The sequence below is a fragment of the Monomorium pharaonis genome, chromosome 4 (assembly GCF_013373865.1).
Source record: "Monomorium pharaonis isolate MP-MQ-018 chromosome 4, ASM1337386v2, whole genome shotgun sequence".
NCBI lineage: Eukaryota > Metazoa > Arthropoda > Insecta > Hymenoptera > Formicidae > Monomorium > Monomorium pharaonis.
In genome coordinates this window covers 29,254,359-29,273,684 of record NC_050470.1, presented here as the reverse complement: position 1 = coordinate 29,273,684, position 19,326 = coordinate 29,254,359, and the positions used below count along the sequence as shown (strand labels likewise).

The 19,326-nt window shown below is 39.1% G+C and overlaps 4 protein-coding genes across 7 annotated transcripts; 2 read left to right on the top strand and 2 right to left on the bottom strand.

Annotated features, from left to right (window-relative positions):
* The first annotated feature begins 2,378 nt into the window (after positions 1-2,378).
* Positions 2,379-6,222, top strand: LOC105839320 (islet cell autoantigen 1-like protein). 4 transcript variants are annotated; one of them, XR_004962907.1, is made up of 7 exons: positions 2,934-3,101; positions 3,691-3,956; positions 4,083-4,425; positions 4,635-4,910; positions 4,977-5,595; positions 5,674-5,881; positions 5,959-6,222. XR_004962907.1 is itself a non-coding variant. In XM_036285613.1 (6 exons), exons 1-6 carry the CDS (start codon positions 2,901-2,903, stop codon positions 5,791-5,793), a joined length of 1,635 nt encoding a protein of 544 aa, XP_036141506.1. In that variant the 5' UTR covers positions 2,379-2,900; the 3' UTR covers positions 5,794-6,222. The 4 variants fall into 4 exon arrangements, 3 of the variants coding, with proteins under 3 accessions (XP_036141506.1, XP_012540993.1, XP_028044876.1); XM_036285613.1 differs by lacking the exon at positions 2,934-3,101 and adding an exon at positions 2,379-2,911 and having other exon boundaries at positions 5,674-6,222; XM_012685539.3 differs by having other exon boundaries at positions 5,674-6,222.
* Positions 6,223-6,224: 2 nt separating this feature from the next.
* Positions 6,225-10,373, bottom strand: LOC118644129 (armadillo repeat-containing protein 8-like). The gene is made up of 8 exons (XM_036285612.1): positions 10,183-10,373; positions 9,966-10,039; positions 9,311-9,761; positions 8,733-9,227; positions 8,306-8,597; positions 7,214-7,737; positions 6,745-6,911; positions 6,225-6,653 (listed from the first exon to the last, which is right to left on the bottom strand). Exons 1-8 carry the CDS (start codon positions 10,207-10,209, stop codon positions 6,617-6,619), a joined length of 2,067 nt encoding a protein of 688 aa, XP_036141505.1. The 5' UTR covers positions 10,210-10,373; the 3' UTR covers positions 6,225-6,616.
* Positions 10,374-11,195: 822 nt separating this feature from the next.
* LOC105839318 (vesicle transport protein GOT1B) lies at positions 11,196-13,760 on the top strand. The gene is made up of 4 exons (XM_012685537.3): positions 11,196-11,631; positions 11,743-11,834; positions 11,914-12,092; positions 13,103-13,760. The coding sequence occupies exons 1-4, from the start codon at positions 11,607-11,609 to the stop codon at positions 13,227-13,229; spliced, it is 423 nt and encodes a 140-aa protein (XP_012540991.1). The 5' UTR covers positions 11,196-11,606; the 3' UTR covers positions 13,230-13,760.
* Positions 13,761-14,034: 274 nt separating this feature from the next.
* On the bottom strand, positions 14,035-18,109 carry LOC105839317 (ADP,ATP carrier protein 2). The gene is made up of 4 exons (XM_012685536.3): positions 17,810-18,109; positions 15,838-16,099; positions 15,147-15,381; positions 14,035-15,054 (listed from the first exon to the last, which is right to left on the bottom strand). Exons 1-4 carry the CDS (start codon positions 17,970-17,972, stop codon positions 14,812-14,814), a joined length of 903 nt encoding a protein of 300 aa, XP_012540990.1. The 5' UTR covers positions 17,973-18,109; the 3' UTR covers positions 14,035-14,811.
* Positions 18,110-19,326: the final 1,217 nt, after the last annotated feature.

Genomic DNA, 19,326 nt, shown 5'->3' with positions numbered 1-19,326 from the left:
AAAATATGTTGAAAAATATTTAATTAATAAAATTAATTAATAAAACGAATGGAATAAGTCGGAACTGTGCGAGAACTATTGAGAACTGTAAAAAAAATAACCGAAATTGTTTGCACTTCACGCCTCTCGCGAATGCGGTGTCAACGGTCAGAATAAAATATGTTGAAAAATAATTAAATGAGGAAACTGTTAGTAAAATGTGTACCCCGGGGCCATTATATCCCATCAAATAGTCGAAAGATTTTGTTACTCGCATGATTGCGAGTGTAAAATTTTAAGATCGCGAGTATGCGAGTAAAAAAATTTTTCAACTATCTGTTGGAGTATAATGTACTAGATAACTAGATAATGGTGCGCTGTGGACGGGCAGGCAAAAGTATTACTAAAATATAATGTACTTACTATACTCGTTCGCAGCGGTCCACAGCGATCGTCCTGAAGCAGCGAGGAAGGCAACGGCGAAGATAATCCTGAAGCAGCGAGGAAGGCAACGACGATGCACTTCACACACCACACCACACCACACCACACCACACCACACCACACCACACCACACCACACCACACCACACCACACCACACCACACACACACGAGGCGATCGCGATATTCTTTTCCGATAGACGAGCAGCGTACATGTTCACTACCGAATCTTCGCGACACAACTAACCCACCGAACCCCTCTCGTCAGGCAACTGAGCCCGGTCCGCGCGGAGTCGTCGAAGCGTTTGAAAGAGGGAAGGAGAAAATAGTAGGCGGAGCTAGTAGCTGATTGGCTACCGTGAGTCGGGCGACTCGGGGATTTGGCGAAAAAGAAAAGATAACCGTTAGGCTCGGAAATCGTGGAGGGGACGATTTCCGAGAACTGCGGTTTCCGCTTCGATGCTTCGGGTAATCGTTTCTCGGAATTCGTCGAGGGGACTGGCGCCTGAGTGGCGCCTCGCTTTTTTTTGACGACGAAAAAAACTTCGGACAAGCATCCCGGAGCCTCGACGATTTCCGAGAAGCGATTATCCGAAGCATCGAAGCGGAAGCCTCGCTTTTTTTCGATGACGAAAAAAACTTTGGACAAGCGTTTGCACTTAAAATCAAATAGACCAAACGCGATTTTCGAGGAATCCTATTCAATCACTATTTTCGTTCACATGAAAAATAATTTACTTACAATTAGAACTTAAAACAGATTATGTGTGACTTCACGAAACGAAACCCGAAAAAAGCGCCAACAATCGAGGCACACTAAACAGAAGTAAATCAATTCGCTTCCCGAGTTTTGTATCTCTGTATGATTACACGACGACTAATAAAATTTTATTATTGACACGATCGACATTCTACCAAACGGATTGCGTATCTTTCTCGAGCAAATACGCGCATACGAAAACTTTGCCCGGAACGAAAATCAACATGACACGAAAGTGGCGTGACGTCACGTAACTGTGAAAACGCAAGCCGAGGAAAGCGGTGAGAAAACTGTTTGAATAACAATTACGCGCTGAGATACAACGAACGGAGACAAATTTGTTTTGAGACGGATTACATGACGTCACGCCATTTTCGTGTCATGTTGATTTCGTTCCGGGAAAAGTTTTCGTGTACGTGTATTCGCTCGAGGAGGGTACGCATTCACGTATTTTTGTTAATGTAACGGTCACGCCAAGTGAAATTCTCGCGCGCGGTTTACGTTTTACTCGTGTGTGTGATATATTATCCGCAATATTGGAAGTGCCGAATAAAGTATCGGGCGATCGTTTTATTAATGTGCGGTTCGAGAATAGCAGGATAATGTCAGCAGAAAGCGGCATCCATGGATTCGAGTGACTCGATATTCCAGAAAAGGAATATAGCAGTAGCAGGAGCAGCGACAGCAATCGGTGAGTGAATTTTTATCATATATATGTGGAACAAAATGATATGTGATAAACGTGATGCGAGATAAAATATTGATTCTGTTCCTTGCTATATCTGTACAGTGTCAGTATTGCACATTTGCATAAAACAGATTAAAAATATGAATGCATATAATTGTAAATTTTACGGGTATAGCATGAAACAAAACCAAATAAACGTGGACATAGCATAAAAGAGATCCAAAAAGTCATACACATTACCTACGGGATTCATAGATATTTGACTACATAGTTCAATGTGCACATTTTGTGCACATAGAGGCGCTGATGGATAAAAACACCTAAAACGACGCGATGATCGCTCTCAGGTTCCTCTCTGGTTATATTAAAACATAAAATTTAAGATTATGTATCACGATACAATAATTAAAAATAAAATATTTTATTTAGAATAAGATTAAAGTTATAATATAGATATTTCGAAACAACAAAACTTTGTTTTATATTTCATGATGTATTGTACATCATTCAATTGAGATCATCATATGTAGAGGTAAATTATCCGCCATAAATCTGTCGGTCGCTTCGTGTGCGATAATAACGACCCATTAATTTTTATTATCTTTCTTATCGCGACGTTACGTCCAGCCAATAAGCGAGCGTTTCGTCGTTCATTGGTCAAGCTGATAGACACACGGCAAACGGCAAGACTTGACAAGAGACACTAGCCAACACTAGCCTCCGTCCGTACTCCGTCACTCCGTGTAGTTGCGTGTAGTCCGTGTGGCCCTTACCGTCTGAGCTGTCACAAGTGTCATGTAGAAGAACGCTCCGATTTTCGTTCGATTCCAATTGTCAAGCGCGGCACCGCGAATGCGATCGCGCGAGGAATGATACGCCTGTGCATTGCTGTGCATTATGTGATAACAGTGTACGAACTCACGCACGCGTTACGCTGGCGGTTTTGCGCGAGCGACTCTACGCTCCACGCTTGTAAACATTAACGTATATAACCCACCGTTGCGTATGTGCCATACAGCGGGTCTTCCGTTATGAATGCTTAGTAAGTATCTCCTCCGTTTCCTTCTTTCCCCCAGTTCCTTCTCCTGATCTCTCTCGAATCCCGTCGTCATGACTCAAACGGTCGGCCACGTCGACCCTGACGGAAAACGAGAAACGATGGGGAGGGGAATACGGCAATCGTTGTTTCTTACAGCCCGAGATCTCACAGCCAACTATACTGAATCAATATGGTAGTTTGCATCCTCTCGCGTTATTAATAGCTATTACACAAAACTGATCATCCAACTTTTTGTAAGGTTTCTAGGTTTGTTTTTCCCATTGGATTAAATAGTGACAGTTTATCTCCTTTTTTCCCCTCTTCCAGAATGACTGATAAATTATCTGTGGAGTTTGCAAGTTTTTTTTCTCTATTTTGTTGGTCGGAAAAGGGAAATGCATATACTTATATTAATATGGATATTGTGCAAAATTGATTATTCAACTTTCTCATGAGTTAGATCTATCTTCCTATTGGGTTAAAGGACAGGCCATCCTCCCCTCCCCCTTCCATTATGATAAATTGTGTATGGAGTTCATTAATTTTCTTCTCTTTATCCTGTTAATGGGGAAGAGGAAATACATGTACTTATATTATAGTTTGACGAGCAACTAATGATCTAATATCACTAAAACTAGCATCTGTCATTTTAATTATTGTTCCACATTATTTTATTAATAGTGGAAATACTGTTATTCAAGTCTTTTGCATGTAACTCTTACTACTAATCACTGTTGTGTTTAACAAGAAATTTACAAAACTTCTTTCTATCATGCATGCAGTAACAGAGGTGCATCAGGCATATCAGGGAATACCTTTGATTGCTGGGTACAAAAGTCTATGCATGATGATTCTGCCATTATAAAGATGCAATACCAATTCTGGGTGAGAAAGCAGGCCTTGTCTCAGAAATTAGGGAAGAAGGAGGATGAGTGTATAGTTGCGTCGGATGCAGAGCTGGACGCAAAGCTAGAATTGTTCCGCAGTATCCAAGATTCCTGTTCCTACTTACAAAGGATTATCGATAAATACCAAGAAAGATTATGCAGTGCGTTTTAACACAATTTCTAATAACGAAATAACAAGTATCGATTATCACCATTTACAGTATTTCTTCTTTAACATAAATTTAACTGTTGAGATATTGCAATATGGGACAATTTCATTTGTTTAGATTTAGCTCAGGAGGAAAATGGAATGGGACGTTTTTTGAAAGATGCTGGGAAGCAAGACAAAACTCGCGCCGGCAAAATGATGACAGCAGTTGGCAAATCCCTGTCTTATTCTGGTCAGCAAAGGCTTGCACTGAGAGCGCCCCTAGGCCGATTGTACCAAGAGGTGGAAACATTTAGGCAAAGAGCTATCGAAGATACGTTGCAAAATGTGCAAGCGATGGAAAAGGCTCGTACAGAGTACCGAGCCGCTTTGTCATGGATGAAAAATATTTCTCAAGATTTAGATCCAGATACGTCCAAGCAACTGGAAAAATATAAAAAAGTTCAAGCACGGGTCAAGCAGTAGGTTCTTTTACATTTCATAATTCACATACATAGTACAATCACAAATTTAATTTAAATTATTACAATTATTTAAGTATAAATAGTAGTTATTTTTATTCTTACAAATTTTTTAAATTTATAATTATTTATAAATTTAATATTTATATATATAAATTAAATAAATTATAAGTAATTTATATTTTATGTACATATCTGTTATAATTTAGAGGCAAAATAGTTTTTGACAATCTGGCCCTTGATTGTCTTCAAAAGGTTGATTTGTTAGCGGCGGCAAGATGTAACATGTTCAGTCACGCCTTAGTTTTATACCAAACTACACTCCTGAATTTTGCAAAGAAATCTGCACAAGCGTATTCCACAATAGCGAACAGCTTCAAAGGCTATCAACGTTATGACTTCACAGTTGTGCGAGAATTGGCTGAAACCTCTAGTAAATTGGCACAGGAGACTGGAGGTGACGACGATTTGGAAGATAAGGATAGGTGAGTTACAAAATGAGAAAGTATAAGCAGTATTGTCATTTTCGTCATGATATTAAATTTTTACAGATTACAATTTTTTGATCTGGACTATCATGATGACATTGAAGAAGCTCAAGAGGCTACCACAAATTCAAAGAGCACATCGGAAAAAGACAAGAAAGATGAGAAGCTCTTAGACATAGATAATGAGCCAAAGGACACATTAATACAACTGAATACGAGCACAAATTCTTCGGAAAACGGAATCATGCATAGTACCGATGCAGAAAATGATAAAAGTCTCGAGGAGTTTTTTGGAAATCTTATCTTGGAAAAAGATGCATCCAATAGTACTCAACAACCAGTTATTAAAACAGAAAAAATCAGTCATACTGTATTGGATAAGACCTCTGAAGAGCAGAAATCAGTAATGGATATATTTGAAGAGTGCAACACCGATTTTAATTTGGCCGATCTAGCTTCCCTGTCGACGGAGAGTCAACAACAGCAATCGCTAAATTTACTGGTCTCTGAGAGCGCGGCGCTTTTTGACGAGATTCTGAACGATAAGCAACAAGGCGCGAACAATGACTGGGAAGGCATATCACACGATACTTTTTTACCACCGAATATTTTGAAACAGAGTTTAGGAGACGCGGCGCTAGGTATGGGACAGAAGAGTATCGCTAGTAATGTGGACGACAAAGTAAGTATTAGTGAATTACGTATAATAATAATAATAATAATAGTGTATCACGCGACAGATATATCACGGTTTTTGCAGAAAAAAAATAAGACTGGAAAGCAGAAAGGTAACTCGTGGTTGGATTTATTCGCAGAATTGGATCCATTGGCTAACAATCCAATGGAGAATCTTTCTGGTGACAGTAATGCTTCTGCTTAATTCATAATGCATTTTATCGCCCATGATTCATTTGGTATTTGTAACAATAAGGAAAACTGATCAAGCTATGTTATCAACGAGTGATGTGGTGAGCGTATAATCCACAGCATCTTCACCTCATACATTTGATTATCGGTTTATAAACTTTTAAATTTAACATTCCAGATTTATTTTTAATGGAATCTTCATAAGAATCAAAACTCTTTGAACTACATAATTTTTCATACAAGCTAAAAACAGATACCAAAGATATAAAATGTAATGTTTAACATTATGCACTAGTTATATTTTCTTTCAAATATAAATATATATATATATATATACATATTACAAGATCTTTAAGATAAATTATAGATATTAAATTTATTATGGAATTCTTTGTATTTTTGAAGGATATATCTAAAGGTATGGAAGTATACCGCACAAGTATATATTTGCTTTCTATTTATTTCAATTTCTTTTCATGATTTAACTTATTCCCTTAATTTCTTTTTATTGCATACAAGACAATCCATTATCTGAAGCCTCTGCTTGTAAATCAATGTTGTAAATAATATGTATATCAAACGATATTCGACATAAGCAAACGAATCGCGTGTACTACACGTATTATACTTTCATCTCTATTAAGTTAAATAAATACTACAGAGACAGATTATACAGGCATAGGCTCAGAAATAGCAGTTTGTTCGTCTTATAACTTTCGATTATACATTGTCAACCGAGGTGATCACAGTATTAACGCTAAACTCGTAATTTACTTCAAATATAAAAAAGACACTTAAAATCATAACCTAATCTTCATCAGCGATACGTTCCAAGTTCAAGGATCGTAGAATTGCGATAGGGCAGTCTTGACTCTGAAACGGAAATAAACACGTGAGAGACCCCCGTTATGCGAGTATCTTACGATACGACAATAATTTAGCTCGTAATGTTCATCTTTCATACTTCTCAAATAATTGAGTGTCTTTTGTGTGACGTAATTGTTGTAAGATACGATGAATTCCTAATTCCCGCAGACGCGCTTGTCGCTGCGCGGCACCGGGTTCCTCCCTCCAGACTAGGTTGCATACACAAAAAATAGCAGCAACTTGCAGTTTCACGTTGCTGTGCATCTGAATAAAATGTACACGTGAAAACGTACAATCTATGGCCAATCAAGAGATACAATTATTAATAGATAGGACTTGAAGGAAAATGCGAATACTTGATCGATTTAGCACGCATTTAAATGTTGTGGAATTTAAAGTTATTTTTTACTATCGTAGATAAAATAGTTGTCTACATAAGTATGAGTAATGTGATTCTTTCAGAATCTAATCTCTCTTTCTCATCATCCTATCTATTAATGAAATTAATTGTCTATAGGAATATGCAATTAATAAAATTACTTGTGATAACTGTACATTGTACGAACCATGTAATCCATGAGTTTTTTAAGCACGTCGTCATTAGCCATGATATGATCTCTCGCCCGGTCACCATCGGCTACATTTGCTAAAATGCAAAGTGCTTGTTCCTTGACGTCCGCCGGGTGTTCCGGGTCCTCCAGTACTAGAATGACCGCTTGCATAACGTGCGTGGCATGCTCGCCCATTATACGATCTATGTGAGCTTTAGTGGAAAGCAAATTTCGCAACAAGCCCAGCGTTTTCATCAGGACGCCTAATTCAGGATCGGCCAAGAGACGAAAGATCTGATCTGTGCCCAGGCACGAGAGTATTTGCGATTTTACACGTTGTTCTGCTTGAAAGGCCACGTTCATTAGGGCCCAAATGCCGTTCAGTCGGAGGGCCGACTCAGGCCGTTTAGTGAGAGAACACAATAACTCTACTCCGCCGGACTCGAGAATTGGCTCTTTGCTCGGACTAAACTCCAACAGTAAATTACATAAAGTACTCGAGGCAACAGTTAATAAATCACCTTCACCTTCGCCTCTACCTATGATACAATAATGACAATGTTAATAGTAACTCATACACTCGGCGATTGAATATTAATAATAACAGCTAATTACAAGCACTGATCTCTTTATTCTTTTTGTTGGTTTTTTGAAAAATAAATCTTACAATGCAGAGAAAAAAAAGAATAGCGATGTATTCGTTTATCTTCTGTCTACACGCATGAAAAAACAGTCGCTAAGTTTCAAAATCACTTTTGCACTAATATCTAAATATCTCTCTTGCGAAATGTTAAAATATAGCTAATATAGGAGCGCAAAAGATTGCGAACTTTTCTTGATGCGTGTATCTTAATTAAGCTACAGTCTATTCTTGTCTTATATAAAATAAAGAAAGAATAACTTACATTGTACATTCATAACCCTCTTTTCGAGATATATTGCTTTTTTTTTTCTTTTTGATTAAGACGTTAATTTGAAATTTGAGGAAATATATATGTATTTTTGTATCTTACATGCAATACATATGCATGCAACATACACGTTTCTCAGTGTTTATTGTAGCGTAATCTCTGTAATGCTTATTGTAAATGTATTATCATATTTTACCCTCCAACCCCTTGTCAGCTCCATGTAACAACTGCATAAGTGGCCTCCACACTGCATGATCCTGAAATGTAGTGCGAAGTTGTTGCACGCTCCTCGAAAGGGAGTGCAAACATCTAACCGCGGCTAAACGAACACGTGATCCACCAGGATCCTGTAAACCAGAAACAACCTGTTCCATAAGACTTTCCGTCTCGATAATACGTTTCCGGATATCTTCGTCATTCGCGCCGAGAGACGCGAACGCTCTGAATGCAGCTTGGCGCATATCTTGCGTTAGCGTTGCATCCTGGACCTGAGTACAAAAAATATAATTTTTATTTATTTAACCACCATAATCTATGATAACACAAAAGTATTTTTCTTTCGATAATTCAATCATAATCTGTAGATTACCATTATTAGCGTATTTAATGTAACTTTTGCTCACTTGCGGATGTGGTCTCAGTAGCTCTGCCAATGTCGGTATTAAATGATTGCTAATGGAAGCTAAACGCTGTAAATCCGTATCGACTTCCGTCAGGTACGCGAGCGTCTCAGCCGCGGCGACTCTCTCGCGTGGCGGTCTGTCTCGATGACACAAACGCACCAGGCAGGGTAGAGCGCGATACACCACTCGTGGATCAGTGGACGGCAACGCGCCTGCTCTGTGCATGTACGCGATGCACCTCGCCGCTTCCAGCTGTATTAACGAGCTCTTCTCGCGTCCCATTAGTTGGCCTAGCGCGACTGGTACCAGTCTACCGTGGACAGTGTTGCTCGTGCTGGCCGACGCGACCAGAGCTGATACCATGTGATTTTGGTAGCACATGTTTGCCAAGCAGGCCAGAGCCGGCAGTTGAACGTCGGATAGAGGGGAGTCCAGTTGCATCGCCAATGTTTCCACCGCGCCGCCTTTGGATAGAGCGTTCTGCTCCTCTGTCGTCTGACCAATTACATTTGCAGATTAGTTTTTTCTTGCAGACACAAACATTTTATATTTTGTAAGAGTTTCAGACCTCTCTTTACCTTACATGCCGTAGTCAAGATTGTTGCAACACAGACTTGACAGGTAACCGACCGACTCGCCAGGGACAACAGCCGTGGCACTAACGCGGGATCCTGATAAATAGAATGAACCGGCGCCGCCGCGTGCTGGAATACCGTGCGCAGACATCGCAGGCAGGCCTCGTGCAACAAATCCAGTACCTTTATCTTGCCATCCACAACCATCTCAGGCGTTGGTGAGGAGAGCAAGACTTGAAGTAGCAATGGAACTACACCTAGGTCTATAAGCGCCAATACATGCTGATCTGTGCCCTTAGCTAGAGAGCCCAATGTCACGGCTGATTCTAATCTTATTCGATCGCCGATGGTACCAGATGTGTCTCCGAGCAGTTGCAAGAGCCGGGGTACCACACCTTGAGCTATAACTGAACCCTTTTGCCTGTTGCTGCCAATCACTGAATTCTTCAAGCATCTGAGAGAGAGAAGACCAAATCCATGAAACATAGTTAATACAGGTTTATATTATCAATCATGGAAATAAATGAACAAATAGAGAAAAAGAAATAATCGAAAATTTTATTAATATTAGACACCGTATGTAACGGAATATATATATGTATATATTATCTTTATTATATTCTTAAGGTTAAGGATAACTTTTTTTATTTGAACTCACATAATCGCCTCCAGACATTTCTGCGCGTCTGGGGAGTATAGCTCGTCGATGTAGCTCCTGGAGCTCTCGATGTCCTGTAAGATCGCAAGAGAGGACCGTGACATAATTTCACTTTACGAGCAATAACGGCGGAGAACTCAGCGAGCTCCGCCGATGCGTCAAAGGCATCCCCATTTACCGGAGGTCGCGTACCAAACCGAACAGACGTTGAACTCACCATGTACGGCTGCATCACCGACACCATCTTCGTACGGCTACGTTCTCACATAAATGTCCCGTAAATCGTTCCGCTCGATCGGGCTTCCTGGGCGCAACAACTGCCCACGAGGAACCGTCAGATCCAAGTTTACTACGCGATGCTTGCGATTCGGTGGTACACTGCGCTGCGTTCTCGCGTTCTAAAATAAGCTCGACTTGCTGTCAATGATGCCAACATCGTGGAACGTTTTTCTACTAGCGGACTTTGGAAGAGGTCTCTCTTCACTAATTCCCTTCGCTCTTTTTTTTTCTTCTTATATAAGTATAAAAATCTTAAATAATAATTTTTATTTAAAAATAAGGTTGCAGGTTGCTTTGAAACTGAGTAAATTTACATAACAAATTTTTGTTTAGTTTATGAAGTAAAGATGCAATTTTTCGTTTTTTACGAAAGCTAAATATGTAAAAAATAAGTATATTATTCGAACAAAACATTCCCAAAGTAGCATAAAATTGGTTAAAATTATAAGTACATGACTAATATCAGAGAGGTTTCTCTCTGCTTATATTTATATAGATAAATTTTTAACTTATTAGAAAAAATTAATATTAAAGTTTTAAAAATAATTAATTAAAGTTGAAAATTAAATTAACCATTTTAGTTAATTTATAATTAGTTATTCATTTTCTAATTTTATTATTTAAAAGTACATATATAATATAATAATTAATTTATATAATTTTTTTATATAGAAATCAGTTTGATCTAAGTCTCAAAGTACGTATTAAAATACTTCTCTGCTGCGACACGACTAATTAAATTTCATTATTAGACATTTTGCATATAAATTTAACAATTATAATCAAGCAGGAAGTATAGAATGAGGTAGATTCGCAAGCGATGATTTGCGCGTTTTTACGGTCTTGAAACATTCCAAATTCAAAGATGAAAAAGGTTTCAATCGTCCACCTTTAATATTGATTGAACAGATAAAGACTGATGAAAAGACAAATGCATGCATATTAAACACCAGCGCATGTGTATAATTTATCATAGTTTGTTATACTAACAAGGTGATCGGGATTAAGAAATCGGGATGTTCAATTTATTTATATATTAACACCTACTATACTATCTTAAAACTTAAATGCCAATTGCGGTTTCTGTCATCCCACTGATTTTTAACAAAGCAATTTTGTACGATTCCAAAGACGACAGACGAATCGAATATGAATTGAAACATCTACCTGATGAATTTAGTCGCGCATAAAGAGCATTCGCGGAAGAGCTGACCGAAGCTCCGTAAATGGCGTAAATGCACAGTGGGCTCGTGCTGTATCATAACCAATGACGTGGATATAGAGGTTAGGATTTCCGTTCACGCGTTCAAACATCGAATCGCCAGGTGTTATCGAGCTCTAACGACAGACAATTTGTAAATAATGTTCGAAATCACAGACACGCAGAGTAAGTGCGAGTAGCCCTCGTTTTAATATCAGCGGATCCTTTTTATGTTGGACCGGCGGATATCCGAAATATTGATTGTGCTGATTTTACTATGAGTCATGTGTTTTCTAGAAATCGGAGTAGGACTGGCGGGATTTGGGATCTCCTTTCTATTCCTCGGCGTACTGTTACTTTTCGATAAAGGTTTACTCGCCATTGGAAATGTGAGCTTACATTCCTGCTGTTTATTTGGATCGGTTAAATCCTGACACTTGATTGATTTTTCGAATTATTTGTTTGCAGCTTTTATTTATATCGGGGCTCGCATGTGTCATCGGGCCATGGAGAACGTTAAATTTCTTCTTTCAAAGGCACAAGATGAAAGCTAGTATCTCATTTCTAGGAGGTGTCTTTGTAGTACTTATGGGTTGGCCCATTGTAGGAATGATCTTAGAAACCTATGGCTTTGTATTACTCTTCAGGTAAGTACTACACAGGTACTTTAATTCTTCCCAGTAGATGCTTTGAAAACCATATACATGGTGCACCCAGGCCTTGCTAATTCTTGATTATAATTTTTACATACAAAAGTACCAGAATAGTCAGTAAAATTCTTTCATGGGATTCTCCCATTCTTTTATAAAAGAATAACTATAATTATTCTATTTTCATGTGTTGTTATCATATGTGCTTACAAGATTGTATCATATGTGAGCTGTTAAAGAAAACGTTGAAATGCAGAAAAGCAATTATAAGTGTATTATTTTTATATATGAAACAAGTTTATTGTCGAGTCTCGAATATCTCAGGTCCCCTTTTCTGTATCTTTTGACAATAATATTGTCAAATTGTTACATTATCACTGCATATTTTTTCATCATATATGTATAATATCTGTGAAATGACAGGTAACTAATAGCCAACCAAAACCTATTTGACTTTTGGGTAAAATAAAAAACAAATGTATTTTTCTTAATTTTGACCAAAACCAAAACTTCTAAAGTTTCAAAAAAATGATAATTTTTTTATTATTGAAAAGCTATATACAATTTTAAAATAAATTATTAAATCTTACATTGTCTTATTAAAAATAAATTTTCAAGTATTTATACATTCATAATATTATATTACGAAATAATTATAAAATATCATAATATTGCACCATTCTTAATTTTTAAAGTTATAAAGTTAAGGATCATAATGATTGTGAATCCATAAAAGTTTGTACTCAAGATGTCTTTTGGCCTTGAATTTAATAATAAATCAATGGTCTTGGTAATTCTTTATTTATACTGTGTATATTAATAATATATTTTACTGTAAATTCTTTTTATCCTGGTTTTTTATAAAATTTATTTTATCAACTTATTTTAAGATAAAAAATGTGCCACAAATAAGATAAAATTAATAAAGAGGCTACAGAATAAGACATCCACTGTTGGAGGAATCCTGTATCTTTTGACAGATAGCTTACCATACATCTTTGTTTCAGTGGTTTTCTACCAGTAGCGATAAACTTCCTACGAAGAGTACCTGTATTGGGAACTGTACTGAATATGCCTGGCATCAGTCGAGTTCTAGACATAATAGCAGGTGATTCTAATCGAACGACTGTATGATAAAATTACATATAATATATATATAAACGCCCACATCTCCCCGCTTGAAACCTGTATATAAAGCAGTCAAATATCATGTTCCATATTCTTTTTCTATTCATTCCTGTTTAAGAATATCAGCCGTCAAATTTTTGTACAAAAATGTAAGAATAATTTACCTCTGTTATATCTGTGTAGGAAAGTATCGGTAAGATTAGTATAATCAATTTGTATACATATAACTTATATATATAGATATTGATATATTATGTCAAGGGTACATTCGATTAAATATAACATTCCAGAAACTTTGTAAAAATATTAATTTCTTTCAAGTTGTTTTTTTTTGTATTTTTTCAAACACTTTAAATAATAAATATAAAATGCTATTTTATTTGACTTAAATACTTTGAATAGTAAATGGTCACAAAAATGTACCCTTCTCTTGATCAAATAATGAACGTTTTGGAACAATGTAATAAATGGATGTGTTTAATGTGTCTTATTTATAACGTGTTGCTATAAAGAAAAATATATTAAATTTACATAAAATCTCTTTTTTTATTTTTAGACAAACTTATATGCGATTATAAATATTAATTCAGAAATGTATACCCGACTATTGTATATTAAATTTTTATAAATTATATTAAATATGAAAATATTTAATCTTGAATTATTAAGTCTCTATCACTTTATTAAATTTATAATTAAATTTCTGAAATACAATTTGATAAATTTATTACACCAGAGACGATTTACAAAAAGTGTTTACTTTGATAGTTTCTTTTTAATGTTTCAGGGAAGAAAAAAATTTTCGAATATATAAAATTTTATATCGTTTTTATTGATTTGCTGCTTTCCCTGCATGCATCCTAACATGAACAGATTAGATGCATACATTCTGAGTAACGCTTTTCATCATCTCTTACATGGTCGTCTGGAGTGCGAAATTAAATTATATCGTCCATCAAAAATCAACGGACTGGCTGATTACCATTAAAATGATTTATTAATTACGAATTATGAATTATCTACAACGGGCCGAGAATAAGGGCGAGGGGCGGCCCAGGCTACGCGCCCCGCCATCGCCGTGATGGAAATTTCGTCGCGCGTCCTCCTCTCTCGCGATGATTTCGCGTGCGCTGACTTGATTCTCTAGGCAATTGTTACTTTCAAGTACTCTGATATATTCCGACCGGTCTACTTATTCAGCGTGGCATGTGTGGAACGTTATCCAGGTAACAGGTGTTCCGCGATATTTTCGCGATTGTGCTTGCCTCTTCAATGTTTTTACAACAATGGAATACGAAAATACGTAATGTCAACCGCTGCGGGAAAAATACTGAATCCGGCAATAAGTTAAGCAAATTCTCTTCTATGCTTATTCTTTTTTCTGTTACAATTTTTGCCGAGTTTCGTGCACTTTGCGAGCTGCTACGTCAAACATCCTCAGCCTGAATTATTTGTTAATAATTGCCGACAGAAAGTCTCTTCTATCCGTCGGTCTATGGGAATTGCTATCAAATCGCAAGATGATGTAGATAATTAATGACGATATCAGTGATCGTGAAAGTAATGAGACGAGGATCGTTTTAGCGCTTTAAAGAAGGTTCTTAATTTCATCATACAACACTAGTACGAGCGCACCACCTGTACCACGCAGAACGTTAGAGAACGCGCCCTTGAAGAAGGCACTGCCACCTTCAGACTTGTAAATGGTGGCCCAGCAGTGAAGAGTGTTTTTGTACAGGATTTCACTCTTGGCACGGCCGGACTGCATCATCATGCGCCTACGTACTGTATCGAAGGGATAGGATATAATACCCGCCACAGTGGTTACGGCCTGCAACAGATTCAAACGAATAAGTGAAATGTACAATTTAATGAAATTTTGCATAAAGTTGGACAATAGAAATATGTATATCATTCTCTCACCTGGGCAATACCCCATGAAATGAGGAATGGAGTCTTTTTGGGGTCTGGCAGCATACCACGGGCAGTGTCATAGAAACCGAAGTAAGACGCACGGTAAATGATGATACCCTGCACCGATACACCGAATCCGCGATAGAGACCGACGATACCGTCACTTTTGAAGATTTTCACCAAACAATTACCTAAGCCTGTGAACTCACGTTCTGTACCTCCTTTGCCTACATCGGCAGCCAACCTATCGGAAAAAAGATGATTTTTAATTTTTAATAGTATTATTATTTGTTTTTAATAATTTTATACTTTAATTATATATATTATTTAATTTTTATAAATTATAAATTATTTTTATTTATTTTATTTAATAATTTGTTTATTAATATACTTAAATCTTTGAAAAATTAATGTGACAATGAAAATATTTTTTATTGTATATTTAATACACTCTTACAAATATATCTATGTTGTTTCACTATACAATCACAATTTAATCAATCACAAATTTAGATAAAAATACATATGAAAAGGTATACAAATGAGAATAAATTGAATGTAATTATAATTACTAATTGTTTGTTAATTAAATGCAATTATTGTCATAAATGCATAGATATAATTTCTACCATTATCGTAGGAGTAAAATTTATTTCTATTATTAACACATGGACAATGTGTAATGCTCCAAGCAATTTACCTAGTTCTGGCAAAGTCAAGTGGGTAGACAAAGCACAGGGACGTGGCTCCAGCAGCACCACCAGATGCGAGATTTCCAAGGAAATAACGTGTAAACTGAGTATTCTTGTCAACACCACCAAGGAAAACCTGCTTGTACTTGTCCTTGAAGGCAAAGTTCAAGGCTTGCGTTGGGAAGTATCTGATAACGTTGGCGAAGTTACCGCGCCAGTAACTGAGGAATCCTTGCTCACGTGGGATACGAACGAAACAATCGACCATACCTGGAAGAATTTGTACAATGCAAATTTACAATTTTGACAATATTTTTCGTACATTAATTTAACATTTCAGGTTACGAATAAAGTGGAAGTATACGCAATTTAGTTAGGCAAAATAAAAATAATTATACATAAAATTGACATTAAAAATCTTATGTGATTACATTATGTGACTTACATTCAATTAATTTTCTGTTAACAAGAAATAATATACGAACATACGAACGTACATAACGTCTAACTACAGAGCTAAATATTTATAATTTTAACCCAAAAGTGAAAGATGTTTTATGAAATTACAGAGTTTTAATGTTAACAGAGCTGAAATAATCCACGGACCATAATGCGAGAATCAACAGAGGTGCAACGGTACAAAGTTTGGAACGTTCTAGAATGCATAGAACAATCGAATGACAGTGAATAAATATTTAAATGGCAGAGTATCTTCCTGATTATACTATCGTCTAAACGCATTGAGTCCTCTGACAAACTTTGCCCTAATCTAATGTGACGAGGCAAGTATATTACGTACAATTGCTGAAGTTGATTACGGTAAAAGCGATAAGATATTTGCGAGATATCGCTCATTATCGCATCGTGTCGCGAGCAACGTGACTCGACAATCGAGCACGAGACTGAAGGAACGAGCGCATGTACCCATTGAATTCCCCAAGTGTATACGGGCAATGACATTTTTTCAGAGCGTCGCGTCGAGAGCGGGGAAATCGTCAGCTCGCTCGCTCGCTCGTCTTCGCGCGCGGATGAATCAGAGCGAGAGGGAACTGAATGGAAAAGAACAGCGGGGGAATTGGTGACGCGTGGAAGTAGGAGGTAGAGAGGAATTCGGTCTCGTGGCCGGACGAAAGGGCGGCCATGTTGGACCGTCGCATCGTCATCGATCGACGCTCTCTACCTCTCTTTCTCTCTCTCTTCTCTCTCAACGGTGGAGAAGCCACGCGCTGCCATCTGGCTCGGGCGGACGGCAAGTCGTTCCGACGGAATATCGATCCTCTCGTCGAGTCGCGGAGGAAGCCGGGCCGTCCGTCGCGTGCGAGAGGATTCGCGCCGCGGATCCCGGAGTTATGTAAGACCGCCAAAACCGCGCGGGCCCGACCTTCATTACATAAACGCAATGCGAAATTCGTCTCTGGCGCGTGTATGCGCGCGCGCGCGCGCGCGCACACACTCCCCGAGCTCTCTCTCTCTCTCGCGTTCCGCGTCGCTCGCGTGCGCGAGGAGCACGCGCGACGTCGCGGACGTCGTGCACGGCGCACGGCACCATTACATAACGGCCATGTCTTTTTCTCTCTTTCTCTTCACCTCAGCCGCGTCCCGAAGCGGCCCGTGTTCGCGCACACCGTGTAACAATGGCACGTTCGATACTACTTGGCTACTGTCACATGTTTCCGCGGGTACCGTCGTGCACGCTCGAAACTTCCGTTCGCGCGTCACTTTGCCTTGCCTCGCCGCGATACTAGCGCGTTAACGGTAATACTTAATCGGGAGAGAGCTCTTTCCCTCGATTTCCGAACGAATCGCGGTCGCGTCCGTCCTTGACGCGACATCGCGGGCGCGTGATGTGGCGGCCGAACTTCGCGCACACTTTAAAATTCTAGAAAGAACGAGGGAGAGCAAAGTAGACCGGACGGAGGAAAAGTCCGGGAAAGGGGGGAGGGGGGGGGGGAGTAAAGAGGACCGGACTTCGGCACTTACCCTTGTAACGCTTTTCCTCGGAGATCTGCTTGGAGATGTGCTGTACCTGCAGCAACAATTTGACGCGCTCGATGGGCGCGACGGCGGTCTTGGAGATTGCCGCGGCCACACCGCCGGCGATGAAATCCTTGGCGAATGCCACGGGATCCGCGAGTCCAGACATCGTGATGTAGGTTGGTTGGGTGCGCGCGCGTGTGTATGTGTGTGGGTAACGTAAAGGAGAAAGCGAGAGAGGAGCGACTCCCTTCGATGGTCCAAGTACCTCGGACGCGCGCCGGACGACGAATGGCCGAGGAACCGTACGCTCGTCGCCTCGCGCTACCTCCTCCTGCGACTAAGAATAGCCGCGCAGGTCACGTGTGCCACTACGCGCAGCCACGAACGGAACGACGTCGCCGCGCCGAGCCGTGCCGCGTCGTCGTTCCACGCCGCGACCGTCCGCCGACGGGACACGACGGGGATCGTGGGGGATACGTCGCCCGCGATACCGCGGCCCGAGACCGCGCTTCCGTCCGGTATTCGGTGACCCTTCACCCTCGACGACCGACCGTCGCGGTCTCGATCACCCTGTGCGATCGCCGCTCAATTTTCGATCTTCCGCGTTCGAAAATGGCCACGTTTCGCGCCGCGGCGACGTCACGTCCGATCGCAGCAGACCTATCGCCGCCCGCGATCGCGCGTTTGAAATTGCGAACGCGAATGGCGGGAACAGACATGCGCGAGATAAAGGACAGTCGTTCGACTGTTACGTTCGATGGGGAACGTGCGAATTGGAAATGCTTGCCGCATGACCCTGAAGTGAAATGGAATGTTTAACGGGGAATTTCGTATATTCTGATTTGTAAATATAACGAGTAAAATTGATCTCCGTAACGATTCATGAAGACTGCAAGTGTTGCGGAATTATTGGAACGAGAAATTTAAATCATTTCAAGTATAATAAATCTGTAATTTGTTAATTTATTACAGAAAAGGATTTATTTATCATTATCTGAATATAATTGAAATTTTATTTGAACGTTTATTAAATAAATTACAACTTAATGTAATACTCAATGTTAACATTCTGTATAACACATTGGCAATCCTACAAATTTTTTCTTTGCTAAACTAAAAATACAGTAATTGTTATAACAATTATATACAATTTTTTACAGAGTATTAATTAGCAAGGAAAATTTGAGGATTTTCACCGTTCTTTCTATCGTTGTTGACGTATAGTCGCGGATGGACAAAATTCCGTCTCGGTTACGCCTCGGGTGGCGGGTGTTCGCGGCCAACTTCAGGGTTCCCTCGTGCTCCTTGTCAAGAGCAAAAGACTCGCAAGGTCAATTCTCCCCCGAGGAAAGAGGTCAACGGGGCGCATTGCTTGCGTAACCCTGGCTTACGGCCCACCGCGTCTCGCGGAGAATCCGCGCCAGGGAAGTTCAATGGAGTAACGTTAAAAGCAAAGTATATTTATACACCTGCGAGAGAAAGAAAGAGAGAGAGAGCGAGAGAGAGAGAAAGAAATTAGA